A 24,351-nucleotide genomic window follows, 5' to 3' on the forward strand; every position below is an offset into this window, starting at 1 on the left:
TTTCCTTTCCTTTCCTTTCCTTTCCTTTCCTTTCCTTTCCTTTCCTTCCTTCCTTCCTTCTTCCTTCCTTCCTTCCTTCTTCCTTCCTTCCTTCCTTCCTTCCTTCCTTCCTTCCTTCCTTCCTTCCTTCCTTCCTTCCTTCCTTCCTTCCTTCCTTCTTCCTTCCTTCCTTCCAACTTATAAGCTCTTCAAATGCAAGTACTGCTTCTTTTTGTATTCATATTTTCGACTCTTAAAACAGTGACTTCACTCCTTTCCTTCCTCCCTTCCTTCCATGCTTCCATCTTTCCTTTCCTCCCTTTTTCTTCCTTTCCATCCTTCCATACTTTTCTTCCTCCCACCCTCTCTCTCTTCCTTCTTTTCTTCTTTCCCATTCCTTCCTTCCTTGTTTGCTTCCTATTCTTGTTTTTCTTTCATCCACTCTGGGTTATAGAGTTACTAGAAACCCCTGCTGACCCTTCTCTTGGTGCTGGGTTTGCATTTCAAGTGAATTCACTGGAATACTTCCCTACTACCTCATCCTCAGCACCAATTAAAAAAAATGAGAGGGGGGAGGAGGTGGAGAGAGAGAGAGAGAGAGAGAGAGAGAGAGAGAGAGAGAGAGAGAGAGAGAGAGAGAGAGAGAGAGAGAGCAGGATAAAAACACAATAGCTGTTACTTTAGAAAGAAGACAGAGCTTTTTTATATGGGGAGAATAACTCCATTAGTATCTGCCTCCCATCGTTGCTGTGAAGTTCAAACATATGCAATTTCAAACTTCCAGGCTCCATATAAATGTCAGTTGTTATCATCATCATCATTTAATTCAGGGCTGGAAATAGTTGCTCCTTCTTTTTTCTTCCAATTTGTCACATCTCTTATTTTTAAGCTTTATAAAATGTAAAGTGCTGTACAAATATAGGTTAACAACGATGCTTATTTATATAGCACTTTAAAAGCTTAGGAAGCACCCCTTGAGTTATTATTATTGTTCTCACTGCTATCTAGTTCTCATCTTTTTTGTTGAGGTTCAGACAGAAATGGCCCTTGGACTCTATTCTGCTATTATTCTTACACATTCAATGCTCTACAGACCACAGAACAGGTAGAGAAAATGACTGCTTTGGGTAATTGGATGACTATTAGGATGTAAGCTCAGTTTCTGTAGAGCAGCGAGTATTGCCTAAGTGGTATCCACCCCTACTCTAGCTAGGTTCTGCCTCTCTAGCCTTTGTCACTGCCAGCTCCTGCTTTACCAAGTTGAACTGCCAGGACCTAAAGAAACTCTTGGGCATGGATTGCCCTGGTGTAGTGGAGAGAGGGTATGGGTTTGGAGTCAGGAGAGACCAATATTTGAATCCTAGATGCTTTTTTTTTAAAGCAATTGGGGTTAAGTAACTTGCTCAAGGTTACATGGCCAGTTATTTCTGGGTGTGGTGCTAAGTATCTGAACCTGGATTCAATCCCCAGACCATCCCGATGCTGGAGCCGGTGCTCTTACTCGCTGTGCTACCTGGCCTCCCCCTAGATGCTTTTTTTCCCCCTCTTTTTAAATAGCATCTTATTTTTTTCCAGTTACATATAAAGACAATTTAAAGCATTCATTTTATTTTTTTAAATTTTTGTTCTTTTATTCCACAGTTATAGTGACAGACACATAGAAGGACTTAATAAATACTTGTGTTTTATAGAGCAGAAACTGTATTTAAGAGGATACATAGGATGGTAACAGAAAAATTCCATATTCAGCTTACACAGAAATATAATGGTCAAATATCACTTTAAAAAATGAATGGAGAATCTTGCAAACACTGGGGAAGAAGGAAATCAAACACCAAAATATACCAATTCAAATCACAAAGTATTCATCATTTGGAACAATTAAGGGTAAAATAACATAATATGTTTTTTTTTCTTTTAAATTTATTTATTTTTAGTTTACAGCATTAAGTTCCTCAAGTTTTTGAGTTCCAAATTTCTCTCCCCCTTCCCCTCCCCTCCTCTCTTCCCCCCATGGTGGCATGCAATCTGATCGATATAGGTTCTACATATACCTTCACATTAAACATTAGTCAGGTTGTAAAGAAGAATTGTAACCAATGGAATGAACAAAGAGAAAAAAGATTGCTTCAATCTGCATTCAGACTATATAATTCTTTCTCTGGATGTGGATAACCCTTTCCATCATAAGTCTTTGGGAGTTGTCTTATAACCTTTCATTGCTGAGAAGAGCCCAGTCTGTCAAAGTCAGTCATCACAGATACAATGTGTCTGTAATTGCGTAGAATGTTCTCCCGGTTCTCCTCCCCTCACTCAGCATCAGTTTATGTACGTCTCCTCAGGTTATTATGAAGTTCGTCTGCTCATCATTTCTTATATAGCACAGTAGTATTCCATTATATTCATAAACCACAACTTGTTCAGCCATTCCCCAATTGAAGGGCATCCCCTTGATTTCCAGATCTTTGCCACCACAAAAAGAGCTGCTATAAATATTTTTGTACATATGAGTCCTTCTCCCACTTGTACAATCTCTTTGGGATACAGTCCTAGAAGTGGTATGGCTGGGTTAAAGGGTATGTACATTTTTATAACCTTTTGGGCCTAGTTCCAAATTGCTCTCCAGAATAGTTGGATCAATTTACAACTCCACCAACAATACATTAATGTTATGATTTTCCCATATCTTCTCCAGCATTTATCATTTTCCTGTTTTGCCATGTTAGCCAATCTGACAGGTGTGATGTTGTACCGCAGAGTTATTTTGATTGTTATGAATATTTTTGTACATGTGGGTCCTTTCCCCATTTTTGGGATACAAAGCTAGAAGTGGTATTGCTGGGTCAAAGGGTATGTACAACTTTATAGCCCTCTGGATCAGTTCACAACAAGGAAAGCCCTTTGTAAAGCTGAAAGTGTCCACCTTAACTGTGAAATTATTGAGAAATATGGTAGAGGGAAGCCTGGAACAAAAGTTTCTTGATTTCCTATTCTACTTTCTTTCTACCAAAGCAGATTAATAGCTTCCTAGTTGCCCTGTTCTGCTTTTTCTTTGTAGGTGAGAGTCGATGTCCATTTTTGTGGGGTTAACTTTGCAGACATCTTGACCTGTCGGGGGCTGTATCAGGAAAAACCATCACTTCCCTTCATACCTGGTGAGTGAGAGAATAGTTGTGGAGTCAATGTGGTGCTTCCAAGGATTGCCAGGTGACTTTTTGGGAGGTAGCACAGTTGGGAAATGCTGCATGGTGGTAGAGAAAGATCCCAGGTAGTCTTTAAGTTGGAGCCAAAATCCTAGCTCCTGATCAGATGTCATGATAAAGCATCCCTATGCTGTTGCTTGTCCTAAAGATTGTGTACCTTCAAAGGAGGTGCCTCACACTGAGAAAATTCCTGTTTGAAGTTGTAGAGTGCCTCCTATTTTGGGGGACGGTTGTATTAGGGCTGGAAGAACTTTCTAGGTTATTTTGTAGTTAGCAAGACTGGGGTCCCAAAGGATTTAGCTATCTGAAGGTCACTCACCTAGCTAGTGACAACACTAAAACCTAGGTGGACTTTATAGTGGAGGTAGCTAGATTATTCAGTAGATAGAGTGCTGTATCTCTAATTAGGAAGACCTGGGTTCAATTCTTGCCTCACATATTGACTGACTATGTGACCTTGGACAAGTTGTTTGACTCTTTTATGGCTCAGTTTCCTTATCTGTAAAATAAGGATAATAATAACACAGGATTATTGTGCAGATCAAGTGAGATAACATATGTTTGCAAACCTTAAGGTACTAGAAAAATGCTAACTATTATTATGGTCATGTATAAAAATACAAAAGCTATAAAAAGTGTTTTTGAGAGGATCAGTAGCACCTGGGGGCATTAGGAAAGGCCTGGGATAACAATGTCATAGAATGGAAAGAACACTGACTCTAAGGTTGGAGAATCTGGGTTTGAATCCCACCTCTGATGCTTGCTGCTTATATGAACTTGACCATGTCAGGGAGCCTTCTTAGACCTCAGTTTTCTCATCTTTAAAATAAAGGGGTTGTACCCACTGGCCTCTGAGGTCCTTTCAAGTTTTAGATCCATGGATCTAGATCTTTTGATTATGTTGAAAGTGGTCCTTGTGTTGAGCTTCGAAGGAAGCTAGGAATTCTCTATATACATATTGTAAGTATAAAGTGAGTAAGTATAAATGTGTACAAACTAGTAGGGTGGAAGGCATTAACAGTGGGGGAGGGGAGATCTGGAAAGACATGCAGAAGATAGTAACTGAGATGAATCTTAAAGGAAGAGAGAGATACAAGGAGGAGGAGGTAGTGGGTCAATAGACGCCTGGGTTTGTATACTGCTTTCAGTGCTAATATGAGCTCTAGTCTCTTGGTCTTGTCACTCCATAACTCCAAGCCTATTTGTGTAGTCATTGGATTCAAAACCCAAAAAGGTTATTGTGAAACTCAAAAAAGATAATAAATGATGCCATTTTAAAGTTTACAAAGAATTTATAAATATATTAGTGTAAGTATATGAAGGACTATTATATGGCCCCCAGTGGATAATCTAGGAGTGATGGGTGGATTCTGCAGAGGCAACTTTAAAGGAATAATTTCCTGACATTCAGTGGTATTCCAGAGTAGAATGGATTGTAGCAAGTGATGGTATTTCCCCTCATCAGGAGTGTTCAAGTGAAGGCTGGATGACTATCTAGAAGGAATTCATCTTCAAGTTGGGCTAGGTGGTCACTGAGATATTTTTTAACTGAGGTTAGTGATTCTGTGAGTAAAGTTGCCAATGTCTTCCAGGAAGGTACCACAGAAATGTAAAAATGACTTAGGATATAATCGATTTGGGGTGCCATATCTTTCCTCCTTCACTCTAGATTCTAATGGTTCCAAGGGATTTTTAGCCTTGAGTTCATGAACTTGTTCTTTTTTCCTAATCTGCAACAAATGTATTTTGACATAATTGGTTTCCTTTGTAATCCTATCTATTTTATTTTATGCATTTAAAAACATTATTCTGAGAACAGGTTCATAAGCTTCACTAGACTACCAGAGAGGTCTATGGTACAAAACAGGTTAAAAACATTGATGAGAAACATCATATATAAACTTCTTGTCTCCATAAAGTGGATTGGAAAGTTGATAAATGATGACATTGGACAAATGATCTTCTCTTCCTTTCAGGATTAGAGCTTGCTGGGCAGGTATTGGAGATTGGCACAAATGTCAGCACAGTGAAAAAGGTAATCCAGCAGATTTGGAAGAGATAAGAAATGTCTTGGGGCATGTGGGAAATATGTTGGTATGATTAGTGGGTTTGATGGTTTTTGTGTTTTTTAAAAAAGATCCTTGCCAGGGCCTTTGCCAGCAGACAGTGAAGCCAAGAGGGATAAAAGGCTCATAGGTTTCGAGCTGGAAAGGATTGAATCTGACCCCCTCCTTTTACAAATGAGGAAACTGAGAAACAGATGGTCCAAGTGCCATGCTGAGGTTCATACAATTAACATTTGAGACAGGATTTGAACCTGTCTTCCTGATTTTAGGCACTCCATTCACTACTCCTAGTGACAAATTCTAAGGTACACTGAAGAAATCAGTGAAAGTTTCTTGTTCCATTTATATCTTTGATTAAGATAGGTATGATTAAGAGGCAATACCTTGGTACTTCATTAGAGAGAAGAATGTTCTTAAGTCTGTTTCTTCTGTTACAAGAATAACACAAGCATTCGAATATATGTCACTTGGGCATATACTCTGTCCTAACTTTTGCACCCCACCTCTCCCATTCTCAGCCCACACAATAGTTCGGGTTGGTTTGACAATTGGGTATTAGAATTTTGGTGGTATCTATCTTACTCTGAAGAGGTCACCAAGGCAGTCAAGACTCTCTTAGTGTTTGTAGACAGAAGAGTTTTCAGATCATGAATTTGAATGCTCTACTAATACTTTTTTTTTCCTTATAGGGAGATCGTGTTATTAGTGTGAATAACTTTAGTACGATGGCTGAACAATGTATTGTTGATAAGAAGGTACCTTTAGCTCTCAATAAAAAATCCGAATGAATTCTCCTCTCCTTTTATTTTCCCCTTCCTTCTCCATCACTTCTTTTCTTTCTCTTTCTTTTTCCCTCTTCTCTCTTTTGCCCTCCCCTCATTCTCCTTTCCCTTTCCCCCTTCCCTCATTCAATCCCTCTTCTCCCTTCTTTTCCTTTCCTTTCTCCCTTTCTCTTATTCTTCCTTCCCTCTTCCCTCTTTCCCCTTTCTTTTTTCCCTTTTCCTTTTCTCCCTTCTTTATTCTCCCTTTCTGTCTTCCTTCTCCTTTTTATCTCCTCCCTTCCCCTCTCCATTCTCATTCTTCTCTCCCTCCCCCTCTCCCTCTCCATCCCTCCCTTCCTTCTATTCTCAAATTCTTTTTCTTTCCCTGCTCCATTTCCCCATCACACTACTAGATATGTGCTCACAACTGTTGTGGGAAAAGGACTCTGAAGAATTTCCAATCTATCTTGTTTCTTGGACAGATCCATTTCTCTTTCACTTGTAAAGTGCCTTTTTTCTCTTTGCCCTAGAGATGCTGGCAGTGATTACTATCTAAAGCTAGAGGCAGAGCCATTCCATAAAGCTATATTGGGTAGAATTGACTAATGAAGAAATGACATAAAGTTCATTGACATCTGGAGCTATTGGTTTCTTGTCCAAACTATTCTATATTTGGTTCATTTCAGTAGCAAAACTGGTTTGGTGAATTGATCTGAATGTGACAGGTTTTCTCCCCCATTAGAGCTTGCAAAAGAGGTGAAACTAGGTTTAAAGTCACAAAATGGACCATATTCCATTTCCTGTGACATAGATCTTATTTACAGCTGAGGCTACATTTGAATTTTTAAACCTGGGTCACTAAATCCTGTGCTTTTATGTGGCCATATAGAAAGTCATTCATTCCTTAAAAGGAGTTTGTTTTCCAGAATTTCTTTCCCTTGCTAAATTGATTAGTCAATATATTTATATTGTCAATATTTATATACTTTATATGAGTCAATATTTATATACTTCAGCTCATTTGATTCTCACAATAAATTTATGAGTACTGGAGATGTTCCCATTTTACTCCTGAGGAAAATGAGGTAGAGAGGGGTTCACTGATTTGGTGACTTGTCATAATCTCACCACCAGTAAGGACAGGAAGCAGGATTTTCCTGACTCAGAGTCTAATGCTTTTTCCACGATGCCATACTTCCTCCCCAAATCATTGCTAGAATTGCTAGATGTATCATCATTTATTGATCACCTTCTTGATGCAAGGCACCATGGAGGAATACATGAAACTATAATCATAGGATCATAGATTTGGATTTAGAAGGAAATGGGGTGGTTGGGTGGCGCAATGAGTAAAGCTCCAGCCCTAGAGTCAGGAGGACCTGAGTTCAGTTCTGGCCTCAGACACTTAACCCCTACACAAAAGAACTAGTCGTGTAAACCTTGGGCAAGTTACTTAACCCCAATTGCCCTCCAAAAGGCAAAAAAAAGGAGGAATCTTACAGGACATTTAGTCCAACTCCTTTATTTTACAGATAAATGAAACTTAGTGAACCTCAGAGAGCTTCCTTTAATTTCCCTGAGACTCAGTTTCCTCATCTGTAAAATGAGTGAGCCACACAAAAGCATATCTAAGATCCTGTCCATTTCTAGATCAATATTTTTATGAGTGCCCCATGGTCACACAAATAGTAAGGGTTATATATAAAATTTGAACTCAGGTCTTCCTCCTCATTTTATCCTGCCTCTTGAAGTAAGAAACTCCAATTTCTTTGCATGTAGAAACTGTGGCAGATTCCAGATGGGATCTCCTACCAAGAAGCTGCTGCCCTTCCTGTGTGTTATGGCACTGCCCTCCTGGCACTAGAACAGCGGGCACAGACACAGCCTGGGTAGGTGTTCTGAGCAGTGAGAGCAATGATGATATCTGTCTCTGTGGTCATGAAGTACTTTCACATTGTTTGAGGTCATCTATTGTGGAAGGTAAGTAGTATCTTTCACTTCATTCCCAGTTTACAGATTAGGAAACATGTTCAGAGATATTAAGGAGCTTGCCCAAGATTGTGAGTGAAAGAAATGGGTTTCTGACTTTGGTCTTATGAGTTCAAGGTCAATGTGTGTGGTTTTTTTATTTTAATGTTTTCCCTCCAATGAACCAAGCTTCCTTTTTCTCAGCTGAAGAAAAAGAAAATCAGAGGGCAGAGGTATGAGCATGTTGTGTGTTCCTAAGGTTGTTATCATTTCCTCTTTCCTTAAATGTGACAAGTTGAAAAAAAGTCCAAGGGTAGCCCAAACTAAGCAAACTGTTATTCCCTGGGATGGAAGCATAGAATGTTAGAGGTGGAAAAGATCTTAGCTGGTTCCTTACCTAGAGAAAGGGAAGGAGACTAGAGGGTGTTTCAAAGTCTGGGAGATCACACCATTGGGTGCTTGGGTGCTGGTTTGCTCCATTGTAGAGGGATGGAGTAATGTTCATCTTTTATCTGACACAGGGAAACTGTTTTGGTGACAGCAGCAGCTGGAGCCACAGGCCTTGCCTTGATAGATGTGGCATCAAACATTCTCCAGGCCAAGGTATCTACTGTTATGTTCTATTTTCGTCTGATACAAGGTGCTTCTTTCAAATTGAGGCTTCCTTTCAGAAATAAGTCAAAGGACTCATTTCAGTAGGAATTAGTTATCCCAAGTCAGTCTACAAGCATTTATTAAGTACCTACTGCATGCCAGCATTGCTAAGCACTAGTATAGAAGGACAAAAGACATTCCCTGCCCTCAAGGAGCTTACAATCTAATGGGAAGAAGACTACATGCAAGCAATTATGTACAAACAAGATATGTAGAGGAAAAAAGTGGGCATAATCAACAGAGGGAACACACTAGAATTAAGGCAGTTTGGAAAAATCTTTCTGTAGAAGATTTTAGTTGGGACTTGAAGGAAGCCAGGGAGGCCTGGAGACAGAAATGAGGAGGAGGGAATTCCAGGTGTGGGAGACAGCCAGTGAAAGCACCTGTCTTGTTTGAGAATCAGCAAGGAGGTCAGGGTCACTGGGTGGAAGAGTATGAGGACGTGAGTAAGGTATAAGAAGACTGGGAAGGTAGTGGGGGTGGGCTTTGAACACCAAACACAGGATTTTCTATTCATTCCTAGAGGCGCTAGGGAACCATATGAGTTTTATTGAATGATATGGATGACATGGTTAAGTAACTTGACCAGGGTCACATGGCAAGTATGTGTCAATGGCAGAAGTAGGACCTGGGTCTTTCTGCCTCTGAGGTCAGATCTACAGCTACTACCCCATACTGCTCCTTTGGTTACCACAGTATTGACTCAATTAGGACACTGTTTTTTCATAGTATAAGTTCTAGGGTACTGAAAGAGTTACTGATGAGATCCAAAGTAGATATTCTTTTTTACCTGTTAAAGTGAAGATCCTATGCTCTGATAATGTAAATGGTAGAAGAAGAAATTAAGGAATCTGACTTTTGAATCCTGCCTCTCACACGTCCTAGCTGTGTGATCATGGCCCACTTACTTACCCTACCTCACCTTCAATTTCCATATCTGTAAAATGAGGGTAGTAAAGCTTTATTAAGAGGCCCAAATGAGACAAGGTGTCGAAAGTGTCTTTTTTTTTCAAATGCTTTATTAACTTCTGATTTACATCATTCATTTCTGCAAGATTTTGAGTTACAAATTTTCTCCCCATTTTTCCCCTACCCACCGCCCCAAAATGGCAGTCCCACAGGATATTCCCTCCTCCAATTTGCTCTCTCCCATATTTTCTCCCATACCTCCTTCGACTTTTCCAGTGGATCTCTATGCCTCAGTGCCTGTATATCTTATTTCCCAATTACATGTAAAATAGTATTAATAATAGTATATATATTTAAACATTTGATTTTAAAACTTTGAATTCCAGATTCATTTCCTTCCTCCCTTGTCACCCACCCTTACTGGGAAGATAAGCAGTTCAGTATAGGTTGTACATATGTGACTAATGCAAAATAATAACATAGTAGATGTATTGTAAAAGACTGACTATATTTCCCTCCCTCCTACCCCACCTCCCACTTGTTCTATTCTCTACTTTGATCCCGTTCCTTTTCAAAAGTGGGTGCTTCCAACTTTCCTCCCCACCAGCCTGACCTCCCTTCCATCATCCCCCCTCTCATCCCCTTCCCCCCTACTCTCCTGTAGAGTGAGATACTCTACTTAGTGTGTATTTCATTCCCTCCCTCAGCCAAATTCAATGGGAATAAGGTTGATCCATTCCCATTTGCCTTCCTATTCTTCCCTTCCATTTTGACCATTTTCCCTTGCCTCTTCTCTATGAGATAGTTTACCCCATTCTATCTCTCCCCATCTCCTCTCATTATATTCCCCTCTCACCTCTTAATTTCACCTTTTAAGTATCATCCCTTCCTGTTAAATTGGTCCTGTGCCCTCTATCTATGTATACCTGTAAACATATGCCCATATACCCTCATATATAGACATATATATATATATATTTATATTCCCTTCAACTACTGAGAAAGGTTTCATCAGTTACAATTATTGTTTTTCCATGTAGGAATGTTAACAGTTCAACTTTGATAAGTTCCTTATGATTTCTTTTCCCTGTTTACGTTCTCATGCTTCTCTTGCTTCTTGTATCTGAGTGTCAAATTTTCTATTCAATTCTGATTTTTTCAACAAGAATGCTTGAAAGTTCTCTGTTCCACTGAATGACCATATTTTCCCCTGAAACATGATACTCAGTTTTTCTTGGTAGGTGAATTTTGGTTTTAATCCCAGCTCCTTTGACTTCTGGAATATCATATTCCAAGCCCTTCGATCCCTCAGCATAGAAGCTTCCAAATCCTGGGTTATCCTGATTATTTCCACAATATTCAAATTGTTTCTTCCTGGCTGCTTGTAATATTCTCCCCTTAATCTGGGAATTCTGGAACCTGGCTATAATATTCCTAGGAGTTTTCTTTTTGGGATCTTTTTCAGGAGGTGATTGGTGGATTCTTTCAACCTCTATTTTGCCCTCAGGTTCTAAAATATCAGGGCAGTTTTCTTTGAGAACTTCCTGGAGGATGATTTCTAGATTCTTACTTTGATCATGGCTTTCAGGTAGACCAATAATTTTAAAATTATCTCTCCTGGATCGATTTTCCAGGTCAGTGGTTTTTCCCATGAGATATTTCACATTGCCTTCTATTCTTTCATTTGTTTGGATCTGTTTAACAGCATCTTTATTTCTCATAAAGTCATTAGCTTCCATTTGCTCCAATCTAATTCTGAAGCCATGATTCTCCTCATTGAGCTTTTGAGATTCTTTTTCCATCTGGCAAATTCGGCCTTTTAAGGCATTCTTCTCCTCATTGCTTTTTTGAGCCTCTTTTGACATTTGAGTTATTCTATTTTTTATTTTTTTATTATTATTTTATTTTTTTAAGTAATTGGGGTTAAGTAACTTGCTCAAGGTTACAAGGCCAGGTGTTTCTGGGTGGATGCTAAGTGTCTGAGCCTGGATTAGATCCCCAGGTCATCCCAACACTGGGGCCGGTGCTCTAACTTGCTGTGCTACCTAAAAAAATAGTTTATTTTTAAGGTGTTATTTTCCTCAGTCAGGCTGTTGACTCTCATTTCTTAATTGTCTTTCATTGTTCTCATTTCTCTTCCCAATTTTTCCTCCACTTCTCTTATCTGCTTCTCAAGGTCCTCTATGGCTTGTAACCAGCTTGTATTTTCCTTTGAAGCTTTGGGTGCAGGAGTTCTGACTTCACTGTCTTCCTCCTGTTCCATGCTTTGCTCCTTTTTGTCCCCAAAATAGGAGTCTAATGTTGGAATCTTCTGTCTGCTTTGTTTCCTTTGCCTGGTCATGTTGCCCCTCAGTCACTTGGCCCCTGGGCTTTTTGCCACAGTAGGATTCTGCCACCAGACAGGGGAGCTTTTGTCCCAAACTCTGGGGTTTTCTCAGCTGCTGAAGGTATTAGATGGGTGCCTTCTCTGAGGCCTCCACACACTCTAGCAAGCTGGACACACACCACAGGACCTCCACCCTAGACCGCAATTCAGATCCAAGCAGGTTAAAGCAAGAGCTTGGTTCCCCTACACTCTGCAGGCCAGGAGCTGAAGCTGCCACATGGTGCTGGCTGGCTGTGCTGGTGTCTTAGTAGCTTCTCGCCCCAGGGGCAAAAGCCATGCACTCCCACTTACTGGGTCCCAAAGTCCAAACTGCACTGACCTCTCACTTTGTCCTTCACATCTATGTGTTGATAAATCTGGAAATGGCCACAGCTGCTGCTGATATGGAGTCCCTCAGTAGGGCAGCTGGTCAGGCCCACGTCTGGTTAGGCCTGCCCTGGGGCTAAAGACTAGGCATGGGGCTGGGCTCTGCTCCCAGAGCACTGCGCTGGCCGATTCCTGCCGGCCTGCCGGGCTGTCCTCAGCGGGAGGTTAGCTTCTCCGTGTCATTTTGTGGGTTCTGCAGCTCCAAAGTTTGTTTAGAGTCCGCTTTTTACATGGATTGGGGAAGGTGGAAGCCAGAGCAGCGTGGAGGTCCTGTTTCTATTCTGCCATCTTGACCGGTCTCCAAAAGTGTCTTTCAAACTTCATAGTTTGAAACTTCAAAGTACTAAATAAGTGTCATATGTCATCAATTATAATAGGAGGTAAAATTAACTGGAGTTTTCTAATTAGGAGTCAGTCAGCCCTTAAACATTTGTGAAGTCCTTACCATAGGCCAGGCATCATGCTAAACTCTAGAGATACAAAAAAAGGCTAAACTATGGTCCCTACTCTCACAGAACTCACTGTCTCATGGGGGAGAAACACACAAATGATGATGTACATACAATATGGCTACAGTATAACCGGGAAGTAATCTTAGAGGAGAAGGATTAGCAAGGGAGGGAGAGAAACAAGGAAGATAACATCCAGAAGGTAAGACCTGAACTGAGTCTTGAAGGAATCCAAAGAAGTCATGAAGGACAGATGAGGAAGGAGAACTTTTTAGGCATGGAGGATGGCCAGAAAAAATGCTTAGAATTGGAGGATGTCAGGACCAGCAAGGAGGGTGGCATTATTGGATCATAGAGTGCTGAAGAGGAGTAAAATGAAAGAAATCCAGAAAGGTAGGAAGGGATCAGGGTTGTAAAAGGCTTCAAAGGGCCAACAGAGAATTTTATTTTTTATCCTGAGGATAATAGTCATTTTACAGATGAGGAAACTGAGGCAAAGAGATTTAAGTGACTTGCCAGGGTAATAGAGCTTACTAGTAAGTGTCTGAGGTCAAGTTTGAACCCATGAACATGAATCTTCCTGATTCTAAGCCCAGTGAACTATTTACTATATTCACTCCTTATTGATCCCTCCAGCAAAGACTATAGACTCCTTAGGATAATGTTTTAAAAAGAAATTTTAATTGACAGAAATAATAAATTTCAGTTAGAGGTGGGTAAAAATGAAGATGGCATTTTTTTTAACCTATCCAAGTTCACAGACTCCTTTCCAGTTCATGGACCCCAGGTTAAGAATCCCCAGTTTGGTCCAACCCATCATACCTGATCAAGAATTCCCTCTACGACATATCTGACAAGTAATCTTCCAGCTTTGTCTGAAAGTCTCCCAGGAAAGGGAACTTCCTCCCTCCCATGGTAGCCCATTCCACATGTAGGTAGCTCTAATCATTAAGGAAGTTTTTCACCAAGCCTAAACATGCCTCCTTTTAATTTTCACCCATTGCTTCTAGTTTTGCCTTCTGTTGCCAAAGAAAACAAGACTAATTGCTAGCCCCTCAGCTAATTGCAGTCATATTCCTCTCAAGTCTTGTCCCTCCCTAATTCTTCTTTCCTCCTCATGGAACATCCCCAGTGTCACCAACCAATTCATATATGGCATGATCTCAAAGCCCTGTTTCCTATTTTCCTCTTGCAGGTGATCGCAGCGGCTGGAAGTGATGAGAAGTGCAAGTTGGCACTGCAGAGGGGGGCAAAGGCCGCTGTGAATTACAGTCAGAGCAACCTGAAGGAGGAACTGAAGAGCCTAACAGGCGGTCAGGGGGTCAATGTTGTCATTGATGCTGTGGGAGGCAATGTTTGCCTCACTGCCCTCCGCAGGTTTGGTAACATCACCTCTTAGGAGGGCTTAGAATTAACTTAAGGCTTGCCAATGACTGGGCTAAAGTTTCTGGTGACCATTCTTTTCCTTCTGGCTCCAACTTTCTGTTTTCTCTGGGGCACACTTCTGCTATAGGGATTTGTAGCACTGAGTTATAGGTGGATGGGTGAGAAGGGAGGTTCAAAAGAAAAATATCAAGAGATGCAAGTCATCATAATAATAGTTGCTAAATAACAGCTATTATAGTTATATATATGTATACATATATATAGCTATAAAATCATAGCTAAATAATATTCATAGTGTTTTAATATTTGCAAAGTGCTTTACAAATATTAGTTCATCCTCACAACATCTGTGAGAAATATGTACTATTATTATCATCTCCATTTTACAGATGAAGAAACTGAGGCAGAAAGAAGTTAAGTGACTTGCCCAGGTTCACAGCTAGGGTTTGAAAGCTGAATTTGAACTCATCTTTGGACTTCAGGACCTATGCTCTATTCACTGTGCCACCTAGGGTAGAACTGCAACAAAGAAATTGACGAGAAACTGATGTCAGTCAAATGATATACTGATAATGCACAAATCTGTTTGTAAGATGTAATCCTCAGAGGGAAAAAATTGATAAAATTTCTCCTTTAGAGGAGACAGTGACTGGTATGGCCATTCCCACCTCAGTTTTCATTTTTGACAAATAAAATATTCCAAAATGCCCTAGTGGAAGCTATATGTATATGTTTAAAGTATATATATATATTATATTTAAAATATATTTTTATATTTTATATTACATAAAAATAAATAAAATAATATATATTTAAAATATATATATATAATGTTTAAACACACACACACACACACACACACACATATATATATATATATATATATATATATATATATATATATGTTTAAAGACTCAATCAGTCAATCAATAAGGGCAGATAAGGGGCACAGTGGATAGAGTGCTGGGTCTAGAGTCAGGAAGAATCATCTTCCTGAGTTAAAATCCAACCTCAGACACTCAATAGCGGTGTGACCCTGGGCAAGTCACTTAACTCTGCTTGCCTCAAGTTTCCCCATCTGTAAAGTGAGCTGGAGAAGGAAATGGCAAACTATTTCAGTATCTCTGTCAAAAAAATCTCAAGTGGGGTCACAAAGAGTCAGAAACAATTGAACAACAACAAATCATTGTGGTCTACTGGGAATTCTAGAAGCAGCAATGAGGTGCTTTGTTTTTTTTTTGTATTAGAACATTTCTTGGCATCTTTTCCCCCCTTTAGCCTGGCTTGGGAGGGCAGAATGGTGGTGATAGGCTTCACAGGAGGTGAAATTATGTCTATCCCATCCAATCTGCTCCTGGTGAAGAATGTGTCTGCCATGGGTGTGTACTGGACCCGATATCAGCAAGAGAACTTCCCAGTCTTCTCAAGGTGCATGTCCTTAGCTCTTCAATACTGCCAGGAAGGATCCATCAGACCATACATTGGAGGAGTCTTTAAGCTGGAGGAGGTGAGATGCTGTAAAGGAAGGGCAGAATGGGATGCCTCCCAAGTCCAAATGGCCAGAAAGTCATCTCTGGGCCATGTCAATGAGTGGTATGCTTTAGAAAACAATCTAAATTTTGCTTTTTTTAATATTGTGTGGGGTAACAAAGACCCTTACCCAAATTAAACTCAGAGGCTTCTTTAGGTAGAAAGTAGAAAGGAGTTTATTACGATCTCATGAGAAAGGGCAACTCATACTGAGTGCATTCAATACATTTTCAGTGTCAGACCACACCAGGCACAGAGAAGAAACATATCTTTATAGCTCCCACCTAATCCCAATCCTCCCCGCCCCCCAAGCCCCTTCCTCTTGGCTCATTCTCAGGTGCTTTGAGGGTACAATATTCACAGTACTTAAGTGCAGGACAAGCAGGTGTGATTATTTTGTAAATTTAGCAGTCTGTGAACTTTGGCACTCCTCTTTGCATTTTCTTGGCCCCCTTTTCTTCTAGATTAATGTACAGATGTGATCAAAGCCTGTGTCCTTGTCCTGGTATACCTTGTCCTGGTATACTTGGTCAACTTGCCCTTACAGTATAACTGGGCAAATATTGTAATAGTCTATATTTTGTGAGTCCTGGTCCCATGGGAATAAGCAGACATGATTATCCCACAGATTTAGTATTCCATGAGCTCTAACACCCCCTCATTGTGAGCCTTTTGACCTGGGTGAACGTGCAGATGTACTTGTATCCTGTGTTCCCATTCTTTTCTTCTTTTCTTTTCTCTTGGAATACTTCAGGGTCAGCAGCTTGTTTTTTTTTTACAGAAAAACTAAATTGAAAACCCAACCTTAAATTCTATGAGGGTCCCTTAGCCTAAAGTTTATGAGGGGTCTTCACCATATCTCAACACAATATGGAAGGGAAAAAAGAGTTCAGGCCAAACTAATGGTACCTCACAGATTGCCAGAGGGTAGGATTGTTTCTGGTGTTCTGGGGGTATCCTAGCCAGGGCAACTGACCTTCTCAAAAACCCTCAGATGCTGGGCACCGATACCTTAGAGGATGAGGAGGTAACTAAACTCTGAAGGATAGATTGACCCTAAGCCTGGGCATTTCTCTCTGTCTTACTGGGTCATGAAACAGGAGTAAAGTAATGTGTTTGAGAAAATAATTTACCATGTAGATTCATAGATATAGGACTATATATCAACAATGCAGTATTCACAATGCTTACGGTAACTCTAAATATGCTGATATAGTTATTAATCACAAAATGTAACAGGTTCTCTACATGGGGGACATAGCTAGAACATTTATTCAAATACCAGAAAACTGAGTCCCAAAACTGGAAAGTCAAAGCCATGATAGTAGCCACAGAGTTGGCACACATAATTAATGCAGTAAACACCCACAATCTCAAGAATTCAAAACAAAACAGGCTATCTCAGGCAAAGATCCTCCTCTCTTCACTTATGATAACTGCTCAGCCTACACATAGCTTGGTTCCATCAGCTCCAGTACCACAGTTCCTATCCTAAGCAGTCCTTAGCAGAAGTTCTGGCTGGCTCAAAAAAAAAGCCAGCCCTGGCTCCTTCCTGCCCTACCCCTTTCTGCTACATCAGCAAGTTCATGGGGTATGGAAGATCTTCAAATCCCTTTACCATTATAGGCTGTCAGGGACCTTAGAGGCCTTGTAGTCCAAAACTTAATTTTATAGATGAGAAAACTGAGGCCAACAGATGTCAAGGGACTTGCCCAAGGTCACACAAGTATTAAATGTCTAGGAACAGGGTAGAACTGCAATGTGGAAACTGACAAGAAACTGATGTCAGTCAAATGATATACTGATTATACACAAATCTAAGACAAGCATGCTTGTAGGATATAGCACTTGGCTGAAAAAACCTGATAAAGCTTCTCCTTTAGAGGAGACAGTGCTGCTGGTATCACCATTCCCACCTTCGTATTCATTTTTGGCAAATAAAATATTCCAAAATATCTTCGTGGAGGCTATAGTTTAAGAATTTTAATTCAGTCTCCTTGACCAGCGGTCTTTCCATTCTACCAGGCTGCTTGGCCCTGATAAAACTACTAATACTGTATTCTTTAACAAGTAACATGAAAAGCAATGAACAACATGATCAATTTTTTTTAATCAATTGATCGACATTTATTAATTGTATACTATGGTTAGGCTAGTCTGGGGGCACAAATACTAAGAATGAAATAATTCCTACTTCCATAGACCTTTCTGCCCACTGTCTATCACCAGAAGATTATCCAGAAGAAAAGGGACTTTTAACTTTTAAAAACAGACATTTAAAAGTTATGCTGGATGGCATAAACTGGGATCCTGTGAAATGAATGCTAAATCATGTTGGGTATCATGGGATGATATAATTCGATTAGTCACTGAAATTAATTTTGTTGGCAGTTAACTTCTTTTTTTTTTTCAGTCCCCCACAGTCCCATTTATGTGGCTTTAAACTTCCTCCAAAGTATAACTAAACTATGTGCATACATCTCTAATAAACTTGCACATGTGAATCTGTTCTGCATATGCTGTAGAAGCTTTATTTTTTTTTGAATACTTGGCTGGCATTATATAAAACCACCTAAAACTCTTCTGGTGACTACAAGTTAAAATTGTGTATTGCCAGTAGGGGTTTATTCAAATCGAGCTCACCTGGGTGCCCCAGTCTGGCTGAGTGAGCTTCTCCGCCCACGTGTTTCCCAGGCAGGCAGCTTTCTTCCTTTTTTTTCCTCCTGTGGAGAGATGTCTTTCTCCATTTTTTTTCGATGCCTGTCAATGAAGAAGACTGTGTTTACCTTCCCACAATTTTTAGGTTGCCTGTTGGCAAAAAAAAAAAAAAAATAAGGAGGCCAGGATGGAGCAAAGTGTCAAAATATGTTTTTTCATTTCTCTATCCTTCTGGCACTCACATATATTTTGTTCCACTATGGGTGGGTCAATTAATGCATCTGAGCCTCAGTTTCCCCATAGATAAAATGGGGATAACAATACCCATAATTGCTACCTCCTGGCACAACAGTAAGGCTGAAATGGGACAATGGATGTAGAGAGCTTTGTATGTAGACTTTGATGCACAATGTCATTTTTAGGGAGTTATTCTCATATTACTATACTATAATTTTCATATTTTATAACACTACCTAGTATTATTCTACTATTGAAAGGCAAGTGTGATGGGACAGATACCCCAGGCTGACTCTGGAGATTCAAGGTAGATATTCTTGGTCCTCTGACACATAAATTGGTTGGTTTACTTTGGATAATTCACTTAACCTCTCTGTGCCTTGGGGCAGCTCTCTAACATTAGAATTAAAATTCACCCCAGAAATCGGGGAAGTAACATTGCTAAGAATCACCCGGGGCTTAGATTATTTTTCTAAATTGCATCAGTCATTGGATTAGGCTAGCTCTTAGTGTCTTCTGTCTCCAGGCTGGAAATCCAATTTGTTTATAGTGGGGGTCTCTAAGAAGCGGAAACCCCTTAAAGACTGGGAGAAACCTTTGACAATTTTCCAAGCCTGGAAGTGCTTGTTTAGGTCCTTTTTTTGCAGAGCCCTTTTCTTCTTCCAAAGAAACACTGACATTCAAGATGCATCACAGTAGGGCATGGGATGGAATCCAAAACCTTTGTGCATCAGTGCTTATTAGATATCAAATGAATTTATCATTTAAGTTTGTAGACTTAGGCAGGGGGCAGCAAGTAGAGTTATTAAGACTATTTTTAAAAAGAAAAATGTTTTCTTTTTTTTTTGGCTTTTTTTTTGGAGGGGGGAAGGCAGGACAATTGGGGTTAAGTGACTTGCCCAAGGTCAAACAGCTAGTAAGTGTTAAGTGTCTAATGTCAGATTTGAACTCAGGTCCTCCTGACTCCAGGGCTGATGCTCTCTCTATTCACCACACCACCTAGCTGTCCCCTAATTTTTTTGGTCTTTTTTGAAAAATATTTTTTTATGAGTTTGTGTCAGGTGGCACTATTTTAGTAGTTAGTAGAAAGAATCAAATCCTGAACTTACTGCTTGTTGTGACCTGGGGTAAATCATTTTACCATTCTGGGCCTCAGTTTCCTTAACTATAAAATAAGGAGGTCTGACTAGGTAATCTTAAAGAAATCCTCCAACCACAGATGTTTGATGTAGAGACCCTACACTGTCAGATGACTCTGAGTTTGAAGATGGAGCTCCATGTTTTTACCACTGAGAGGACAGAATCAGCAAAAAATGCTTGTGTGTGCTTACACCTGCATCACCTCCTGGTATCTTGTTTTCTTCCAGATCAATGATGCCTTTGAGTCTGTGACCCAGCGCAAAACTACAGGCAAAGTGCTTCTCTCTGTTAAATGAACCTGGATGTCAAAGCCCTTCCTTGATGTTCCTTAGGAATACGCTGTCTTCACCTTCCTGCATTCTCAGAGAGAATAAGAGTGTGCAGCAAATGGATTCTCCTGCCACCATGCTTTTTGCCCTACTGGTCTCCCATGTCCAGAAGGCACTTCTTCACCTCAGCCTTCTAAACACAAATTAGATGCCACCCCTGATCCTTTTCTCCCTTTCCTTTTCCCTTCCCATTTTATCTCTTTCCCACCCTCTCTCTCACCTTAGAGCTCTCTCTGGAAATCACTTTGTTTCACTTTCTATGTATACTTTTCATTTGAATTTGATTATCTATGTATATGTTGCATCCTTCCCCCTAGAATGAAAACTCCTTGAGGGAAGGCTGTTACTTCCGTTTTTTGAAAGAGTGGATAGATTTAGAAAGAATGAATGCTGCCGCAGCTGCTAGAACAGAGTCTTCTGCACAGGAAGTGATTAAAATGGGGCAGCTAGGTGGACTAGTTGGCAGCAAGGTGGCACAGTAGAGAGAACGCTGAACTTAGAGTTAGGAAAACTCATCTTTCTGAGTTCAAATCTGTCCTCTAACACCTACTAGCTGTGTGACCCTGGGCAAGTCACTTAACCCTGTTTGCTTCACTTTCCTCATCTGTAAAATGAACTGGAGAAGGAAATGACAAGAAAACCTCCAAAAGGGTCATGAAGAATTGGACACAACTGAACAACCACAACAAACCTGGCATCAGGAAGACCGGAGTTAAAATCTGGCCTCAGATACTCACTGTCTGCATAGACTCTGGGCAGGTCATTTAGCTTCTGTCTGCCTCCGTTTCCAGTAAAAGGGACAAAATAATAGCACTTCCCTGCCAGGGTTGTTGCAAGGATCAAAGGAGGTATTTGTAAGTACTTGGCATAGTGCCTGGCATGTAGTAGGCAATTAACCAATGCTTATTCTTTTCACTCTTCCCTTAACAACTTATGTCTTTAATGGCAGAATGAGCTCAAACCTCTCTGTAGAAAGCTGGTAGATAGGGAAGATAGGAACCAAGTCTATCTGATAAGTGCCACATATGGCATTGGTCCTGATATGCAGACAGTGTACCCAATACTTCTCTTGGGGTAGATATTAGCCATTCCTGTTGATAGGCACATGTCCCTTACTACCTGCAAAGGATGACAAAGACACTCATCTCTTGGTTGGTTGGTTTTGCTTTCACAATAATCTTTCTAGTTCTAGAATATCACTAAGTAGGAGCAGTTTCTTAATTGCCAAGTTAAATGGAAATAAATAATGAGCAGGAGGTTGGGTGTATTAAAATATGGAAATGCACCTACTTTATAGTGTGGTCACATCTCCTTTCTCTATGATCCCACTTTTCCCAATCTTTTTTTCTTTGTCTCTTTCCATGCTCCAGCCAGTGTCCTCACCTTTGAGAATTGTACAACATCATGGCGCCCTGCTTGCCTTCTTCAAATGCTATATGGCATACAGTTTATTTCTAAAGTAAAGCAAATTAAAATGAACTTTCTTTGAAGAATCTCACGATCCCCACTGAGATAGGAAGAAATATCACAGATGTCAGAGGGTCACAAATATAGAGCTGGTAGTCCTACATTCGAATGTGTGTTAGAATTAGATTTTCCGGTGTTTAGCGCATTGTTGCCTTGGCATTCAGTAGGCACTAAATAAATGCTAGATGACTGACTTCCAGAGCTGATCAGTTGGTATCTTAAATGATGAAAATTTATAGCATTGCTTGCTTAGGTCAAAGTGACTTAGTTAGAAAGTGACAATAATTAAGGCAGTGAGTTTCTCTGCTGTTCAACAAGTACAGGCAAGAATCTCTAATGAACTGCTTTCTGCTGTCGCCATGTTCCTGCTTCCCAGGAAAGGTTTGATTTGAAGGTAATTCGACTCATCCACTCATCATAGATTTCCACTTGCACCACCAGTTAGCTTAAAAATCAATGAGGCTCCAAGAGACCGAATGTATTCAAAAATTCCCAGGCTTGCCTGGTTTTCTCTTCCAGGTTGGTTACTGCAGAAATCAATCCCGCCTACACCCTTCTTTGTTCAGTGATATGCGGCTAGCTGTCCACCCACACAAACTTTCCTTATCAAAGTGAATGGAGGTTTTGGGTTGAGATGTGTAAGCCATGGTATAATTCTGCACAATCTGCTTGTTCTTCCTTCCCATTTGAGCTGTTCAGAGAACAGTGGGAACGTTGCTATCTCCCAGGTTAGGAAATATATAGTAGGTACTTTCATTTAGTCCAAAGTTCCAATTAGCTGAGTTATTGCTTCCCTTGCTTTTTTTTCCCCAAAGACTACATTATTGAATGAAAAGAGTGATTTAAAAAAAAATAACCATTATTTGCAAAGGGATTTGAAGTTAGAAGTCTGACTTATTTATATTTAATCTGGCAGAATCTGAATAATATATTCTGTTTAGCCCCCAGCACTAGTACATATGACCAGTGTGCAGATTTTAATTGGGGATATCAGAAATGCTAGTTTCTGGAGTTTTCTGGGTGGCAGGATGTCAAAGATAAAGAATTTTATTGGGTTTGGTGATTTTCTATCTGGAAAATGGTCAGGTTGTCTATACTTTTAAAGAATCTATTTATTACATTTTAAAATAAATGTTTATTGATGCTTTTTTTGATGTTGCTAGTACTTCCTTAGACAATGCCTCCCTTTCTGTGATAAAAAAGTAGAATCAAGCAAAAAAATGGACATATTGTTAGTGTCCAATGATCCCCAGCCCTTTATCTCTCTATTGAGAGGAGGGAGGTATGTTTCATTATATGTCTTTTGGAGGCCATTGATCATTGCATTAATCTGAATTCTGATGTCTTTTAGTATTCTTTCCCTTTCCTTTCATTCTTTGGCCATGGGAACCTGTGAAGCACTGAGAAATGCAAAATGGCCTCAGTCCTGTGTGGCCCCTTTCCACTTCAGTAGTAACAATGGTAGGGTGGTTAGAAAAGGGGAAAGAAGCTGTTAAGAATCATATAAGAATGGTTTTGGTAAATCTTGGACATTTTCTCCATTTTTGTAGAGTATATTGCTAGCAATCAAAAGTTATAAAAAGTCTAATTATTTTTCTAGCATAATTCCAAAAATATTTCCAGAATGCTTGAACCAATTCACATTTACCCAAATAGTGCATTGCATTAGTATGCATGTCTTCCCATAGTCCTCTCCAACATCAACTATTTTTGTCTTTTTTCATCTTTGCCAATATCCTGGGTGTGGGTTGAAACCTCAGAGTTGTTTTAATTTGCATTTCTCTTATTGTTATTGCTTTGGAATATTTATATATATATGATTATTTATAGCCTGAATTTCTTTTGAGAATTGTCTGTTCCTATCCTTTGACCATTTACCTACTGGGGCATGACTCTTGGTCGTTTGCATTTTTCCTTATATATTTTAAAAATCAGACTTCTATCCGAAAGTTTTGTTGTAGTTTTTTTCTCCAATCAACAATTTTATTCTAGTTACATTGATTTTGTTCTTGTAAAACCTTTTAAATCATATATAATTGGCATTTTAAATTTTATTTTTTTGGAATCTCCTTAATCCCTTATATTTGTTGTTTTTACCTAAGACTTTTGCTATTACAATTTGGGATAATAATATTCCTTTTTCTGATAAAATGATTTAAAGAGAGAAATCTTCACAAAATTAAAAAAAAAACCCAGTGAGTTACATTTTATATAATGAACATCAAAGTTATTGAATATCAATCTGTCCAAAATGCAAATAGAATTGAAAGTGTATTCTTTTTATGTGTGTCTGTGTATGCCAACATAGGGAGAATATAGATTGTTTGAACTAAAAGCAAAGAACCATTTTCAATTATTTAGTCCCAGTTCTGTCATTGACTTGCTTTGTGATTTTGGGAAAGTTTTTAAAATGAGGGGATTGGACCAGATGTCCTCTAAGCTATTTTCCAATTCTAAAATCCTAATTCAAGGAGGCAAACTAGTCCTTGTAGTCATCATCACTGAGACTTGGAAGGATGAGACATATGCTGGAATATGGCTCTGGAAGGATATAACTTATTCAAAATTAACAAAATTGGTAAAGGGCTAGGGTGGGGAATGGGGACAGAGTAGCAGTGTATATTCAGAAGACATTTTTAATTGAAGATAGGCAGAATCTTAAGTGGAGAAGCCTTACAGAGAGTATTTGGATGTGCAATGGAGACAAATAGAGGTGATATTATCTACACAGAAAGAGAAAACATATTAGGAGTACTGGAAATAGACCCCACCCACACCTGGCATGGAGACATGATTCAGTAGAAAGGGAAGGGGACACTTTAATGATTTGAACTTTCAATGGAATTCTTTCAACCATAAGCAG

General features: G+C 39.6%; 1 protein-coding gene across 2 annotated transcripts in view; it reads left to right on the forward strand.

Moving 5' to 3' along the window:
• Positions 1-23,833, forward strand: part of LOC138144186 (quinone oxidoreductase-like protein 2) — a 24,533-nt gene extending 700 nt beyond the window's left edge. Inside the window, exons 3-10 of one of the 2 annotated variants that reach the window (XM_069065494.1) lie at positions 3,038-3,134; positions 5,159-5,217; positions 5,938-6,003; positions 7,789-7,898; positions 8,499-8,580; positions 13,937-14,118; positions 15,406-15,634; positions 19,920-23,833. In XM_069065494.1, the coding sequence (XP_068921595.1) occupies positions 3,038-3,134; positions 5,159-5,217; positions 5,938-6,003; positions 7,789-7,898; positions 8,499-8,580; positions 13,937-14,118; positions 15,406-15,634; positions 19,920-19,988 (894 nt within the window). In that variant the 3' untranslated portion in view covers positions 19,989-23,833. The remainder of the gene's footprint in view (positions 1-3,037; positions 3,135-5,158; positions 5,218-5,937; positions 6,004-7,788; positions 7,899-8,498; positions 8,581-13,936; positions 14,119-15,405; positions 15,635-19,919) is intronic. The other variant, XM_069065495.1, reaches the window with a different exon arrangement.
• The last annotated feature ends 518 nt before the right edge of the window (positions 23,834-24,351 follow it).

The sequence above is a fragment of the Petaurus breviceps genome, unplaced genomic scaffold, assembly GCF_028583685.1.
Source record: "Petaurus breviceps papuanus isolate PSGF00001 unplaced genomic scaffold, PetGlider_PUasm1.0 90692, whole genome shotgun sequence".
In the NCBI taxonomy this organism is placed as follows: domain Eukaryota; kingdom Metazoa; phylum Chordata; class Mammalia; order Diprotodontia; family Petauridae; genus Petaurus; species Petaurus breviceps.